At 36.8% G+C, this 16912-nt stretch overlaps 1 protein-coding gene across 3 annotated transcripts in view; it reads right to left on the bottom strand.

The window, feature by feature from the left end:
• LOC145248286 (transmembrane protein 181-like) overlaps window positions 1-16912 on the bottom strand; it is a 118428-nt gene that overhangs the window by 56530 nt on the left and 44986 nt on the right. For all 3 annotated transcript variants that reach the window (XM_080110159.1, XM_080110161.1, XM_080110160.1), the window contains exon 2: window positions 3254-3357. In XM_080110159.1, the coding sequence (XP_079966285.1) occupies window positions 3254-3357 (104 nt within the window). The remainder of the gene's footprint in view (window positions 1-3253; window positions 3358-16912) is intronic.

The raw sequence follows: 16912 nt of genomic DNA, 5'->3' as shown, positions 1-16912 counted from the left end.
CTTGAGTTGAGCATATTGAGAAGTGATACACGAATTACCATCAGCGTATAAGTGATGCTCTTTGTGTAAACAAATCGAGCTTAGGTATTTCGGATGATGTCAAAACATCGTTAAACTCACGACTCGCTCAGCAGCTGCCGATAGTATAATGGTTAGGAGCCTTGACTGTCGTACAGACGGTCGGGTTTCAATCCTGGCTTGGGTAGTTGCCTGTCTAGCCGCACTGATGAGCTGTGAAACAGTACTGTATGTGGATGACTATATATATATATATATATATATATATATATATATATTTGGATGCCATCAGTTAGAATCGAAACCAAAACATACAACTCACCACCCTCATTCCTTAGCTTCTGAACCACGCACACATTTCACTTGTCATCTCTTTTTTAAAAGATGAAATCACCGATTGTCAAAGACAAGATTCAAGCAAGCAAGCCCGAGCAGTCCACAGGGTTTTATAATTGTATAGATATGAAAGTGATCTCTGTGTGTGGAACAATCTCTACTAAACTTCTCTGTCAATTTTGGGTCTTCATGCTTGAAACTTGATATATAGGGGATTTGAATCTGTGGAACAATTTTGATTTGGTATTTAGCCAGAAAAAATAAATAGCCGTTAAGGTGGAAAAATTGGAACTTGTCAGGCTTAAGTTGACTAAATGTGTATCATCTACACATGCGCAAATATACATTTATACATTTAACTATATTAATTTTTAAAATTTTGATATTTATATGGATTCAGCTCAGATGGTAATGAATCATGCTGGAGAGCTTCATGTTTCAGTTTCGATTCTAGCTGATGGCACTCAAGTTATATATATATTTTTTAAAAACTTTTGTAATCACTACTATATATTGGGTACAATATAATAATATATAAGACATACTACAACCCTGGATCAGAGTGGACCTGTGAGTAATAGTAAGTAAAGGACGATTCCACTCTCCAAAAGCTCGCAAATTGGGGCCTCTCCACTGGATGCACTTAGGGTTTATACAAAAAAAAATGTAGGAAGTCTCCGTCATTAACAGTGCAATGTTATCGTGTTACTTGAGTGCCATCAGCTAAAATCGAAACTGAAACATGAAGCTCTCCAGCATGAATCATTATCATCTGAGCTGAGTCCATATGCATATCAAAATTTTAAAAATTAATATAGTTAAATGTATAACTGTATATTTGCGCATGTGTAGATGATAAGAAATCTGCATGAATTAAAATATCATATTTAAGCGTATTTTATGACAGGGCAACACAGGGTGGCCTGCTAGTATTAAATATTCATAAATTCTAAAATGCTTTCATAAATATTTGGGAATTCTACGTTATGGCTACCGCTGCTTTCGTACATGCACATAAATATAAAACTCGCGTGATCTCATAATTGACCTTTTGTCTCTCGTGTAGATATTTATTTAAAAATGAATGCTATCGCAAGATGAAATTTATTATTAATATGAGTATTATTTATTCATTGCGGACTATTATCCTCATCTTTTTTAGTTGTTGCTTCACGACGTTTCAGTCAACTATTCCTCTTGCTTTTGTCAGGGGCTTGTGGCGCAGTGGACATAGACATTGAATCTCTAAGGTTCCAGGTGATAGCAGTTTCAATCCTACCCAAAGCCAGCCAGAGACTTACTTGGCCAAAATGTGGTGCGACGACAACAACTATGGAAGGCAGTAATTGCTGATGATGCAGTCAGGAGATTTGGAGTTCCTATCCTGTCGCGGTTACCACCTGACGAAGGCAAGAGGAATAGTTGACTGAAACATTGTGAAACTACTAAAAAAGATGAGGATAATAGTCCGCAATAAATAAATGAATCGCAAGATGAGTTTCATTTCTTCAAGAATTGTCAACAGACACCATTCTTTATGACGTGAGCCTTTCTCAAGTAAATATATTTATTTGATAATAATCATTTGTTTTTTTGTTTTTTAAGTTTCTCACCACCCTCTTTTCTCAATTAAGCAAGTTTCCCTAAAATTCAATTTCCTCTTTAGACCCCTTAAGCTTAATTCTTAAATTTCTGACATTTTCTAGGATCAAAATCATGTAATGGATTTGGACCAAAATTGAAATAAGGATTCTAGACAAAGTTTTAGTATTTTGATCTTCATAAGGAGACAGAAAAGTGGTGCAAAACTTAATTTTACTCGTCCTGGGACAGGTATTCTTCTAGTAATATATATATATTTGTGTGTGTGTGTGTGTGTGTGTGTGTGTGCGCGTGTTTATCCCGATGAAGACGTGATTACGTCAAAAAGTACTTTGATCTTTAAACAAACTAGCGGTGTTGCCCGGGTGTTTGTAGGTGTGTGTTGAGCTAACAAAAGTAGTAGTAAGGCAGGCAGGCTCGAACTCAAACAGCAAAGGAGGAAAAGAACATGAAAAATTTTTTTAAAAAGATAGAGAGGTGGGATTGAACTTGAAAACATAGGGGTAATTAGTCTTGCTCGCTAACCATTAGGTCAAAGCGGCTAGTGAATTCAATGAGTTGGTAATTACTTTAAGAATCGTCATGCATGAACGTTGCTTTAAACCTGGCCAGAGGCCAGTATAGTTTTCCGCTTTCAGTCATTTTATTTATTTGTTTCCCCACAATGTTGGGGAAAACCAGCTCCTCCCAAAAAGGGGGTGCTCTGGCAGTGTCCAAATGAATAGCAATTGTCTGATATGAAAGCCCCCCCCCACACACACACACATTGATCAAACCTAATTACCTTCAAAATGTTCCAGCCCGGAAGACCAGGCGGCGCTTGTGTTTGCTTCGATTAGTTTCGTTTTATTTATACGAGAAAGACAAACAAACACTCGAAACGAGGGAATTTTTTTACAACTCGATCAAAATAAAGATAGAGACGATGTTTGTTTGCAAATCAGAGATATTAGCATCTGGGAAGTATAAGGACACTTCTCTCGGAATGTAATTGACGTGAGAAGCCGTTATGCTATGACAAGCTAAGCAAGGGAGTATAAAAATAGACGAGTATGCGATTGGCCTCATGCAACCTATTAAATCGGCTATGGTGAAAGAAAAGCTATTGTAAACAACGAAAAAAGCCTTTCGTGGACATACACAAACGCTTGCACCCATTTTGACTTTTTTATAAATAGATGTTTGTTTATTTTTTTTTTTAAATCTGAGTTGAATTGGCTTATTAAACTTACATTTTTAATTCGCATTTGAACAATGCTTTTATCATGGAGAAAGCGTAACACATGTTTGTACTTACCAGCTATGCCAACGACTATACTGAGGCTTAAACATACCAAAAATATGACAAAAACCATCACAAACTGTCGTTTATTGAGACTGTAGAGACGCATTTGGACAGATCTGAAAACAAACAAAACAAAAACATAAAAAAAAACAAAAAAACATGGAAGATACAGATTGATTACAAATTTGACTCTCAATGGGACCAAAATGCATCAGGTTTCTCTTATGCTATGACATGCTAAGCAAGAGAGTATAAAAATAGATAGGGTACACGATTGGCCTCATGCAACATATTAAATCGACTGTGGTGAAATAAAAACTATTGTAGGTTATTTAAGCTTCAGAAAGATTTAAACCAACGACTTGACCATAGTTATGGGTAAAAAAAAAAAAAAAAAAAAAAAAAAACTTGTGTTCTAGTGATTATATACAATGTCATTTACTAATGATATTTAGTCATTCAAAAGGAGTGATATTCCATAATGAAAGAAAAAAAAAATGATTAACAATTTTTGATTTTATGTTTCGGAATTTTTTTTAGATGAGCATTAACAATTTTAATTATTTGGATTACTATTCTCATAATTTTTTTTACTCACGTTCACCCCTAACAAGGCATATCGTCATGTGGACACAAGGGGCTACTATTTGGGGCCATGCCTAGGAAATATTAACAAGATGTTGGTTTACAGTACATTTAAACTTCTGCATATCAGTACAGTCAAGGATGCAGGTAGCAGAAAGGGAATTCCAAAGTCTAGCTGTTTGAGGGAAGAAACTATTAGAGTAGAAAGAAAGGTTTCTGGCATTTAGGGACCTCAATGGTAAAAGGGTTTGATTTTGTTGCTAAGCGGGTTTGCAGATACGTGTATCAAGTGCAACAAGTTCATCAGAGCACATTCCATTAAAATATTTGTAAAACAGGTACATGAATGCAACATTGTGGTGATGGGACAGGAATTGGAGCTTAGTTGACAAAGTGGGACCTATTAGAGTGGAAACTCTTTTTGGACCCTATCCAAGAGAAAGAGACGAGTGGTAGATGAACCAGCCCAAATGTGGCGAATGGTGGCCTTCTAGTACAGGATACTCTCAGGTGTGAGTAGTTTTCTAGCTCAACAGAGGGAACCCATCTTTGCAGCAGTCTTCGCAATGTCCTTCCTCAGTGTATTTGTTCCAGTTCATATTGCTCATGAATGTTAAGCTGAAGAGTCTTGGTAGTTATTTTCACAATGTTTCAACTAATGTAACCTCTGACCTTCTTCAGGTACTTCTTTTTGAAGTCAAGAAGCTATACAGAATTTTGAGCTAAACCATTTATTTAATCCACATGAGTGGACTGTTTTCTTTCCATCAGCCATAACCGGGTAGAAGTGTTAATTATTAAGCTAGCTTTAGTTATTACTATCTGTAGTAAGGATTCAATCTTAAACCACCAGAAATCTCATTTCTAACTGATTGTTAACTGTAATACCCCTAAAATAAAAATTAAAAAAAAAAAAACTGACAGGACTCCTTTTCACTAATGTTGCAATTCACACCAATTCGAATCCTATGAAGAAAACTGACAGGACTCCTTTTCAGTAATGCTGCAATTCACACCAACTCTAATCCTAAGAGGAAAACTGACAAACTCTTATTCACTTAACCCGAAATTCATAACACCAATTCACAACTTCAATGTTTCCTCTCTGCTGTCAAACATACAACTCTGTTCTCAATTCGTCTTCTTAAGCAGTTGTTTCCCCCATATGCAAATTAATGCCACATATAAAAAGAAGTTTTATTTTTACTTCTTTTTCTTTCCCCTATTCAAGGCCAAACAGACGCACTGCCATTTGTGTGAGTAGTTTTTTTCTACAACATCTAATATGCCTCTATAGTCTAAACCACATTAATGAACACCTTTTTATCTTATTAAAGTTACATTGACTGAATCGTAAATTTCACATCCAAGATAAGAATAGCAATGCAATAGCAGTTCAAATAATACAAAACATATTTGGTTCTCACCATTTTCGGTGACAGTTATTCACTGCCATCTGACGTCTAAGCCAAACTCCTATGATGCAATGGAAGAAGGAGTAGAAAAGTCTAATTCTTATGTCACTTCTATTCTCACTATAAATTGACAAGAACCTCCAATCTATCAATATCAAAACAAGTTGGCTTTCATGATTACCATAAAATATTGCCCAATAAAGAACAGAATATCTTTGAGATCTTACTTCTTATAGTGTTTGACATGCACCCAAGCGTCAAACATTATGTTCTCGATGCACCCAAGCATCAAATGTTCTTGACGCACCCAAATACTATGTTATCAATTCATACAAATGTCAAAAATATGTTCTCGACACACACACACACACACACACACAAAATGGTCAGTTTTTGTGTTGCTGTAGTCTAGTAGCAGGGCAAACATTATAATTGAAATTCTATCAAGTATTGAGTAAAACATTTTAAAGAGTGTACACCTTTCATAAAAAATGACAGGAAAAACTGCCTTCTCCGCCATAATCTCCAAACCTCTCACCTACCGACTAGCATTTTTTCAAGCATCTCGATAATTTTCTGTGTGAGAAATGCTTCAAAAACCTAAGCGATATCAAAAACGCCTTCAGCGATTTTAGCACTACCAGAACGCAAGATTTTTACGTTACTAGCATAAATACACCTATTTTGCGTTGGCAAGTGTTAATTCTGATGGTACTTATTTCGATGAATAAATTTTTACTTGAGCTGAAATATGTTCATCTGAATTTAAAAGTTAAAAACTGTAAGAACTTATCAACCTAACACAGATACAATGAATTTATTCAAATTTTAAAATTATATGTTCATTGTTTGGAGTGGGAATTAAAAAAAAAGTGCATAATAGAAACATTCAGAAAATTCAATACTAAATCCAAAATAAACACCTAAGAAAAAAAAGAAAAAAAAAAAAATGAATGTAATAAGGTGACCACTCCTATGAAACTGACTTCAAACGGAATGTTGTTTAAAAGAAATAAGAATGTAGAAGGTAAAACACAAGAAAGAAAAAGTTTGTTTTTTAAGTAAAATAAAAACAACTTATTTTCTTACTTTTATTTACAAATAGCAATGAAGAATTTTCATTACTCCCAGTAACAAGTGAAACATGCATGGTTACCCGTGAGTGCACAGTGAACGAGGCATCATAAAAAAAAAAATGACAAAGTTCAGCATTTAGCCCGAAAAGTCCCCAAGGGACGTCAAATCCTGGTGAAAATGAACAAACGGTGCAGTTTTAGGCCTTAACATATGTAAATCTGAGTTCTGCACCATGCAAAAAAAGAAATGACTAAGTCCATCATTTGCCCCCTCCCCCCATTTAGCCCCAAAAGTCCCCAAGGCTTTAACATATTTAAATTTGAGTTCAGCACCATGCAAAACTGCTAAATAGACATATAGACCTACACAGAAAATTTTAGACAAATCTATATATAAATTTTCCTACTCTGTCTGTGTGTGTGTGTGTGTGTGACGCGGTTTATCTCAGCCTACAGGCAACCCACCTAGGCAAGTTAGGTACCGGAATGAAGCTTATGACCCAACGGATGTTTTAGTGATACTTATATCCATGTTTGGTGTATGGAAATGAAAAAAAAAAAAAAAAAAAAAAAATGCAAAAAAGTCACATTTTTAGTGCATTCTCAATCCCTGTATCTACATATCTGTGTCTGACAGAACTTTCCGTGCATCTATATAGTAGGCCTATATTTTTATAGATCTGTGTCTGTATACCTTTCTGTGGTCTATATATCTATATGCTTATAATGTCCTACGTATCTATATCTATGTGTGTCTATATAACTTTCTGTGTATCTATATACCTATATATATGTGTCAATGTGTCTATATATGTGTCTACATATCTATATATCTAGGCTAGATATCTGTGTCTATGTCTATATACCTTTCTGTGTATCTATATATCTATATGCCTATAATTTCCTATGTATCTATCTATGCGTGTCTATGTGTGTGTCTATGTGTCTATGTATGTCTGTGTAGCTGTTGATGTCTAATATTCAATTTCACCAACATCATTTTATTCTATAGTATTATTGTTTCAGCAATCACTATGCCTAAAAGACGGAAAAATTTGTTGGGTCGGAAAATGAATCAAGCTGTGAAATCTCAAGAGAGAAGACGACAAATGTCTCCAGAGTCAAAAAAAAAAAAAGAAGACTTGAGAGAAATCAGCAGCTAATGAGAGGCGACAGGAGTCACTACACACCAGGGATAAAAGACTGCAAGAGGATCGAGAGGCTACTACTAATGCGAGGCGAGGGGAGTCACTACACACCAGGAGTTTATGGCGTGATCAGGACAGAAGACAGACAGCTGATCGGCGGGAGCACCAGAGAAGACAACTAGGTCTTGCTTACAATAAAGCATGCGCCGCTGAAAAAAATCCTCTCTGGAGACCAATTGGTTTCCTACTCCAGTGTTAGATCTCTCATCACTGAAGACAGCGCAGCCTCCCCAATGACCACAGTATGCCCAAATTGTAATGCGATTAAATGGAAAAATGAAGCAAGAGGCATGTGTTGTAAGAACAAAAATGTTGCCCCACCCACATTTCCTGATCATCCTGATCCATTGAAACAGTTTTGGGAAGGAAATCATCCCCACTCTGCATGCTTCCTCAAGTACACTAGGCAGATAAACAATTCCCTAGCAATGGCCTGTCTCAAAGTCGATCACCCACCAGGACCACCTGGACACCATGGATGGCAACCAACAGTCACCATACAAGGAAAGGTATCCATACTGATGGGGGACTGCAGCCAGATGTAAGACAAGAACCCAAGTTTGCCCAGCTATATGTCATGGACCCTCATCATGCTCAAAAAGAGAATGAAGTCAGATTAGCTACTCTAACCCTACCAGCATCAGCTACTGTCCATAATAAGCAGATTCTCCAGAACCTCATTGATATTCTTCAGCAGCATCTGAGAGACAAACCCTTATGCCTATGACTTTAAGATGGCCTGTCAGATCCTCCGGCAAGAGAATCCACAACAATTAAATCTGGTGCTGGATCAAAGAAAACAACCCACTTGAGAGCACTCAAGGAGATAAAACCTAGGACTGAAAGAAATCTCAGTCCTGATGAGCGATGAGACAGTAGAAAGAAGAAGCTTCTCAGTGCTTCTCAGGGGTGGGGGGGAATTCGAGAGATACTCGACACTCACAGATCGGCAGATCCTCTTCATTTTGTTATTCTCTTTCCTACTGGAATTGATGGCTGGCATCTAGGCCGGAAACAAGAGGGAGGCAGGAAAAATCTGTCACCTCTCAAAATTTATTCATTCCACATTCAGCATCACCTCAACAATCTTAACATTCTTTTGAGAGGGAACAAACTTTTCTAAGAGTACCTTTGCGTAAGTTACGTTAAGGTAGAAAATCAAAGGCTCATCTCCATTGAGCAAAATCAGCAAACTCTGATAAGTGAGAAATACAAAAGACTGTACAAAGATGTTGCCACAGCCAACAATCCAGATGATATCAGATCAGGAAGAAAAGTCATCCTGCCACCATCCTATACTGGATGTCCACGATATATGCACCAGCACTTCCAAAATGCAGTGGCTATTGCAAGGGAATACCACAAACTCGACCTTTTCATTACATTTACATGTAACCCTCAGTGGCCTGAAATCACGCACTCCCTCCTCCCCAACCAAAAGCCACAAGACAGACCTGATATTGTGGCTAGGGTGTTCAATCTCAAGCGAAAGGAGCTGATGAACGATCTCATCAGTGCCAAGGTCATGGGTAGAAGGGCTGGCCACGTGGATGTGGTCGAATTCCAGAAGAGAGGGCTTCCTCACTCCCACATCCTCTTCATACTCCAAGAGCAAGACAGACTGCACACTGCCGATGAAGTTGACCAGATAATCACAGCTGAGCTGCCACCAGACCCAGCTACATTTCCAGAAGGACAGCAGAGGGAACAAGCCAGATTACATGAACTGTTAGTGATCCAATCAGTATCAAAAAGGCTTCTTCAAACAATTCTCAGGGGTGACACATTGGGATGACAATGCCTTCTATCCCATCTACAGATGGAGACCACCAGGGAATGGAGGAAGGGTAGTGGAGGTTCGAAATAAAACCATTGACAACAGCTAGATAGTACCCTACAATCCATACCTGTTGCTTAAGTACCAAGCTCATATCAATGTAGAAGCCTGTGTCTCACCAATGGCTGCCAAATACCTTTTCAAATATGTTACCAAGGGATCAGACAGGTTTATGGCTAAGCTCCAGAATTAATACAAGGTGAAGGAATACCAGAATCTCAGATCTATTGGAGCCAGTGAGGCCTGTTGGAGACTATTTGAGTTGGAGATCACCAGCCAGTACCCAGCTGTCCAGGCCCTCCGGGTTCATCTTGAAGGAGAAAAATACATCACTTTCGAACAAAGTCAGGAAGACAATGTAGCCCAGCAGGCAGCCAAATCCACAGAACTCACAGCCTTCTTTGCCTAGAAATAAAGATAACCCAGAAACCCAGATTAAGTATGTAGACTTCCTCAAGCACTTTGTCTGGAAAAACGGTAAAATGGAACAAGCGACAGAGAGGGCATCAAGGAATAATTGGCAAGCTTCACACTATGCATCCATTGAGTGGAGATGAGTTCTATCTCAGAATACTCCTCCATCATGACCATTGTAAAGGGAAAAAGAGTTTTAGAGACCTCATAATCAACAATGTCAGCCATGAATCCTACAAAGCAGTGTGTAGAACACTCCGTCTGCTTCAGGATGATGAAGAATGGGATACTGTGCTACAGGAAACAGCTCTGACCAAGCTCTGTCCTCAAATCAGATCATTGTTTGTGACCATTCTTCTTTTCTGTGAGCCATCTATTCCCCTTCAGCTTTTCAACAACCATGTTGAGCAATAGTGGGATGATTTTAAATGAAAAACTCCAGCAGCAACTGAGGATCAGCTCAAGGTCATGGTTCTGGCAGATATAGAAAAGAAACTGCTACTGATGAGCAAAACTCTGGGTGACTTCAGCCTACCTTGCCCTACTATACAGAAGAAGCAACACGTGCAGCAGCTGACAGACCATCAAAGTGAAATCAATCATCCTATTGTCACGCAGAAAGAATTGGGGTTTGATTATGACTTACTTAAACAAAAGGCAGAACAGCGCCTGGCCATACTCACTCCATCCCAAAGAATAGTGGCTGACAGAGTTCTTCAAGCTGTCACCAACGGAGAATCCTTCTGTGTCTTTCTAGATGTGAGAGGTGGGACTGGGAAAACTTTCCTGCTAAATACTCTGCTGGCAGCAGTAAGGATCATGACAGACTCCAAGCAAGTGGCACTGGCAGTTGCCTCAAGTGGAATTGCTGCTACTTTGCTGCTCCAGGGTAGAACATTCCATTCTAGATTTAAGGCACCATTGAGACCACAGAAAGACTCCACACTTTCCATCAAACCAACAGACACATTGGCACAGCTTATCAAAATGACCAAACTGATTATTTGGGATGAGGCTCCTATGACTCACAGATACCATCTCGAGGCTCTGAATAGAACCTTAAAGGACATCACAAAATCACAAGAACCATTTGGGGGGAAAGTGTCTCCTGGCAGGAAACTACAGACAAATTTTGCCAATCATCCGAGAGGTCCCAGAGCTCATATTACAGCAGCATCGATGAAGAGTCCCCTCTGGCGATTCTTCACTGTCTTTGAACTTAAAGAAAACATGAGAATTGGCCAAGATCCTTCTCTTCAGGACTTCAACAGGTGGCTTCTCAAGCTGGGAAATGAAGACTTACTAATAACAGAAAAGCCTGACATCATTCATATTCCACCAGAAAATCTCTTTGAAATACAAGATGAAGCTGGAAAGGGATTTATTACTATCAAGGAATCCCTTAGACAGTTTGTTGAGAAAGTTTTCCCCAACATCACTGCAAACTTTGATGCCCCAGAGCAGCATTGGATCTCTTGGGTAGCACAGATGGCAATACTGGCACCCAAGAACAACTCTGTTGATAAGATTAATGCCATCATTTCACAAGAACTGTTGCCGGGGGAAGCCATCATACTGTCAAGTGATGACAGCACAAGTGAACCCAAAGATTCGACCAGGTTTCCCGTTGAGTTCCTCAACAAACTCACCCCTGCTGGTTTCCCTCCGCGTCATCTACCTGAAGAAAGGTATGGTACTCATGCTCCTGAGGAACCCGTCTCCCAGGCAAGGGCTCTGCAATGGTATGAGACTGGTCCTCAGTACAGCCACCAACATCCTGCTCCAATGCAAGATCGCCTCAAGAGACCATGCGGGGGAGGAGGTACTCATACCAAGAATACAAATGAATCACCAAAATGAACAATTTGTTGCATGGAATTGTCGCCAATTCCCTGTGAGGCCTGCCTTTGCCATGACAATCCATAAAAAAAAGTCAAGGCCAGATGTTGAGCAAGGTGGGTGTATGGCTAGAAGAACAGACTTTCACCCATAGTCAACTGTATGTAGCGACATCACGGGTAAGAAACCCAGACGATCTGATCTTCACTCTGAAAAAAAGTGACTATAAAAAGACGAGGAACGTGGTGTATAAAGAAATCCTATAACTTCAAATACTTTCGTGTTGAACACTTCCTTGCTGTTGTTGTTTCTTTCATGTAAATGGAAAAATTGTGTAAATACTGTACTTACTCGCTTTTCTTTCACAATATGCAACCATCTGGCTGCAACAGGGCTACTTGTATGGTAAAATAGTCACAAAAATGGAGTGTTTTTATTACCCTTAAAAGTATAGACAAACAAAATTATAATAGAAATCAGTTAGTTATAACTTCTCAGAAAGTTTTATAAAAATCCAAGCATCAATTTTTTTAATAAGCACAAAAGTGTCAATTTAAGCCATTTTAACCTGAAAAGCACCCCTAGCGAGGCAAGCAGAGTTTTCCCGGAAAATCCATTCTGTTACTTTTTTACTCATATCATGTTTAATGTTTGTACAAAATTTTAAAAAATTCCAAGGCATATTTATTGAGAAAAGTGTGGACAGACGAATGAACAAATGAACGAACAAGGGTGAATTTATAGGTCCACCCTCCTTTTGTTCGGGGTATCAATTATGAATACGGTCCAAAACGAATTAATAATAACCCAATAAAGAAATCTTATTATAACAGAGATTATGCATGTGTTTGTAATCGTAAGTCCATCACTACATTCAATAACAAAGTACTTTCACTCACGTGATCATACCATCAAAGTCTACTCTTCTGCACACATCTCCCGATACTGTCCAGATTTAATCTTCTCACTACAAAAATGAACCAAATTTATTTTAAAAAAATATTATCACTAATATTGAAAAGAATTTCAAGATTCTGTCTTCTTGTCCCATGTAAAACACTTTTGTTTGCGGTTAAAAATAAGTTTAATTTATTCTTTACTTAGCATAAAATTTTATGTACTAGGTTCATGCAACTAGTAAAAATATGTAAACTTTTTACTAGTAATAATAATTATCTATATATCTATAAAAGTGTGTGTGTGTGTGTGTGTGTGTGTGTGTGTGTGAGTGAGGACAATTCTCAATCTATATAGTCAATGAATTTTTGATTTACAGACTTGAAATTTGGTATATAGTGTATTCAGACTTGTGGACAACAATCTAGTTGACTTTTTGGCTGAACCTCAAACAAATTGCTAACAAAAGGTTTTTAATTTGGATATTGGGCATGAATAATCTCTTTCAGATAAAAAAAGTTTACCACAAATAACTTTGCGAAAAGGAATCAACGGCTGCCATCTTTAAAGATTGCCGCCGATTCTAGCCTCCCCTCTATTAACTCCATTACTGTAAATTCATCTTCAAAAATAACAAATGTAGCAATGTGAAATTGAATAAAACTTTCAGTTTCCATAAAGTTAAATATAATTACAACTTATTGTCCAACTGTCTACTGTACACTTTTTAACCCTTACCCTCGAGTGGCCTCTTGACCTTGATAAGTGATGATGCCTTGTAAAAAAAAAAAAAAAAAAAAAAAAAAAAATTTACAACTTCTTATACATTCTTATATCCATGCGTATTTTACAATGCCAGGCGGCCTACTAGTAATAATAACGCAAATAAAAATTTCTACTTCACAAATTAAATAATAACTAACCCTAACCCACTTCACTAACACCGATTATTTACCCAGCAAAAGTTTTACATTAACATCGATATTCACACATCATTGCACCTAGCGATGTTAACATTTGACATTTTTGATAGTGAAAAAGTCTCTGCTGAGAAGAATTTTTTTTTTTCAGTTTTCGTGAAGATTCATGTAAGAAAAAAATTAGACTGGAAGTTGAGGATCATTTTAACATTTTCTTTGTGAACATTAACTGAAGAGGAATGTTAAAAAAAAAAAAAAAATGTAGGCCAGCACTATTTCAAAACAGTCTATCTATATAAATAAAACAGTAGATGTATGGATGTGCATGTCTTTGTGAAAATATTTAACCGATAAACTTTCAAACTACTGGTCATGTAACACTGAAATTAACAGGAAATAGTAATCATACACCAAGAATGGTTTATAACAAATAAAATCTTTGTTTGGATGGATGAATAACACGTACAGATATATGTGGGTAAGTTGAAATGAGTTAAATGTAAAATGTTCATTTCAACTTGCTGACATGTTCCTATTACTTTTGCACATACGCAAATTCATTCATAACTTGAGTGATTTAATTTTAAATCTTTCTTATCCATCTGTTGATAGCTCAAACAGTAGGGAATGTGGTTGAAGCATGAAACGTTTTGTTTAGATTCTAGCTGATGGCACTCAAGTTATTTTTTTAACTTTTAAAATCAGTACTAATATAAATGGCAATGGTACTAATCCTATACAGGTTTAACAGGCTTCTTCCAAAGGAGGAAGTTCTATGGGAGTATGAAATTTACAAACAGTCCCCAGCCCAGTTAGAGGAGATGACGTTAGGTTTTTGCAACTCTTGGAGGGAGGTATTGAAGTATTCCTACATACAGCGCCTGATATTCTCAAATTGATCACCCATCTGGTACTGATCAGGCTCAATGTTGCTTAACTTCGGTGATCCAACGAGAACCAGTGTGTCAACGCGATCATGCTGTACTACTAAATATCAAATAGAGAATTGGTTCTGTAACAGTAACTATGAAATCTGCATGTATAAAAATATGTTTAAACATATTTTACGACCTGCTAGTTTAATATATAAAGTAAAGCTAGTCTCTATGTCATTTTTTTTTGTCATCAATAACTTTTATGTTTAAACATATTTTACGACCTGCTAAAAAAAATGACATAGAGACTAGCTTTACTTTATATATTAAATATAAAGTAAAGCTAGTCTCTATGTCATTTTTTTTTGTCATCAATAACTTTTATGTTTAAACATATTTTACGACCTGCTAGTTTAATATATAAAGTAAAGCTAGTCTCTATGTCATTTTTTTTTGTCATCAATAACTTTCTTCCTAAAATATCAATATTTAATTCTAGTTTGTCAGGGTTATGGGGTCGTGGATTGTTGCAGGATGCTGATAAGAACAAAATGATACAATTCGATTTAAATCTTTGCAGAAAATACTCTGTCCGGTTCATTAAGTAATATTCAGATAAAATAAATTGGAACACAAAGAAGACATTGCCAAGGCTGCTGCATGGAAAGTGGGCTTCCCTTTACTGGGCTAGAAAACTTCTCGTATCTTTCATCTCTACAAAGTCACCATTCGCCCATGCACGTAGTATTATTGCCACATTTGGGGTAGTGCTCTAACCACTAACCTGTCTTTCTTAGACAGGTTCCAAAAAAGAACCTTTAATCTAATAGGTTCCACACTGTCTACCAAACTCCAACCCCTGTCCTATCGCCATAATGCTTTCCCCTTAATGTAAATACCTCTGATAAACCAGACAATCAGAAAAATACCACCCCTTCACTGTAGAAACCCTCAGATGCCGGAATATTTTGTACCCTAATAGTTGCTTTCCTTAAAGTACTAGAATTTGGAATTCCTTCTGACTACTAACATGTTTAAATGTAATATGAACAAACATCTTGCTAAACAACTCTTCACTAAGAATGCCTCTTTCCTTATATTTCGGTGGCAAAGTACTTTGTTTTGGGCAAATATAAATTTATATATATATATATTAGTGGCCTGGTAAGGCTACAGGGGAGACAACCGAAGCAGCAAAAGTAACAACTGTAGGGGAGGCAACCAGAGCAGCAAAACCGACAAACGTAGGGGAGACAACCAAAGCAACAAAACTGAAGTTGCCTGCCAGACACTATATATACAAACGTAGGCAAATTTGGGCATATTTTATTAGTTTGAAAGTATAGGTCCTTTTTTACCAATTGTCATAAAAAGTTAACCATAGAATAGTATTATAATCTTCAAAAAACCTGCAATTTTTCATGTAATTTTGTCTCATAGAATAAAAGATATGAGCATTTCAATATTCAATTTGGCTACGAGTAATATATATATATATATATATATATATATATATATATATATATATACACACATACACCCCACCTTTTTTGGCAATTTTATAACTTTTAAATCTGGGCGACTATTAATCAGAATTTAACGAATGAAGGTTTGTTAGAAAGCTAATGACCTGAATTGTGTAGCGAGCTATGTGATATTTGCCCTTAAGGTCACATTATGGTCTTAAAAAAAAAAAAAAAAGAAAAAAAAGAGGGGGATCACTTTTCTATATTAACTTAACATAAAATGAACACCCATTTTATGACCACCTTTTGCAGGGGAGAGGGAGGGCTGTTATTGTTTTGAGAGGTGGCGTCTATTGTGGCCTGGTAGAACAACACAAAACCTACCTTTAAAAAAATTGTTTTCTATAAGTTTTTGGATGTGCTGAAAACAACTACCGCATTTAAATTTTCCACAAGTATTTTTCCAGGTATTAAGCAAAAATATGCACACTTTTCACAATCAAAAATAACATTTCTTATAACAAAGTATTACACTACTTAATACCCAAAAACCTTGAGAAAACAAGTTTTTGAAAGTAAGTTTTATGTTGGTCTACCAGGCCACAATTACCAAATCCTGGGATTTTAACTGTTACTTTCGGTTTCAGCACCCTCTAAAACCTATAATAATGGTAATTTTAAAGGATTTTTTGTGGGTGGAAAGATACTGCACCTTTACCAATATTTCAATCATAGGCATTTGTTTTCCTAGTTTTTTATATGAATTACAAAATATTTTATATTTCTCCAAAACCTCTGGCCTTGATGGAGGGGAGACTAAAACTTGTTGCTATGGTTTCAAATGATCTGAAATAACAGCAAGGGGAGACCTCATTGTAAATATTTCTCATATGTTATATCGCCCCTCTTTTCGAAATAGGGTGCGATTATGAATATTGCCAGTATCAAATAATCCTTATACACTGTGAAACTTTATGTATGAAAACCAAAGAGGGGAGGTATAACATATGAGAAACATTTGGAATGAAGTCTCCCCTTGTTGTTATTTCAGATCATTTGAAACCATAGCAACAAGTTTTAGTCTCCCTTCCATCAAGGCCAGAGGTTTTGGGGAAATTATATATAAGTTATAAAATATA

Source organism: Euprymna scolopes, chromosome 26 (genome assembly GCF_053919585.1).
Source record: "Euprymna scolopes isolate OS-2025 chromosome 26, ASM5391958v1, whole genome shotgun sequence".
Taxonomy (NCBI): domain Eukaryota; kingdom Metazoa; phylum Mollusca; class Cephalopoda; order Sepiida; family Sepiolidae; genus Euprymna; species Euprymna scolopes.
This window is presented reverse-complemented; position numbering and strand designations above follow the sequence as displayed.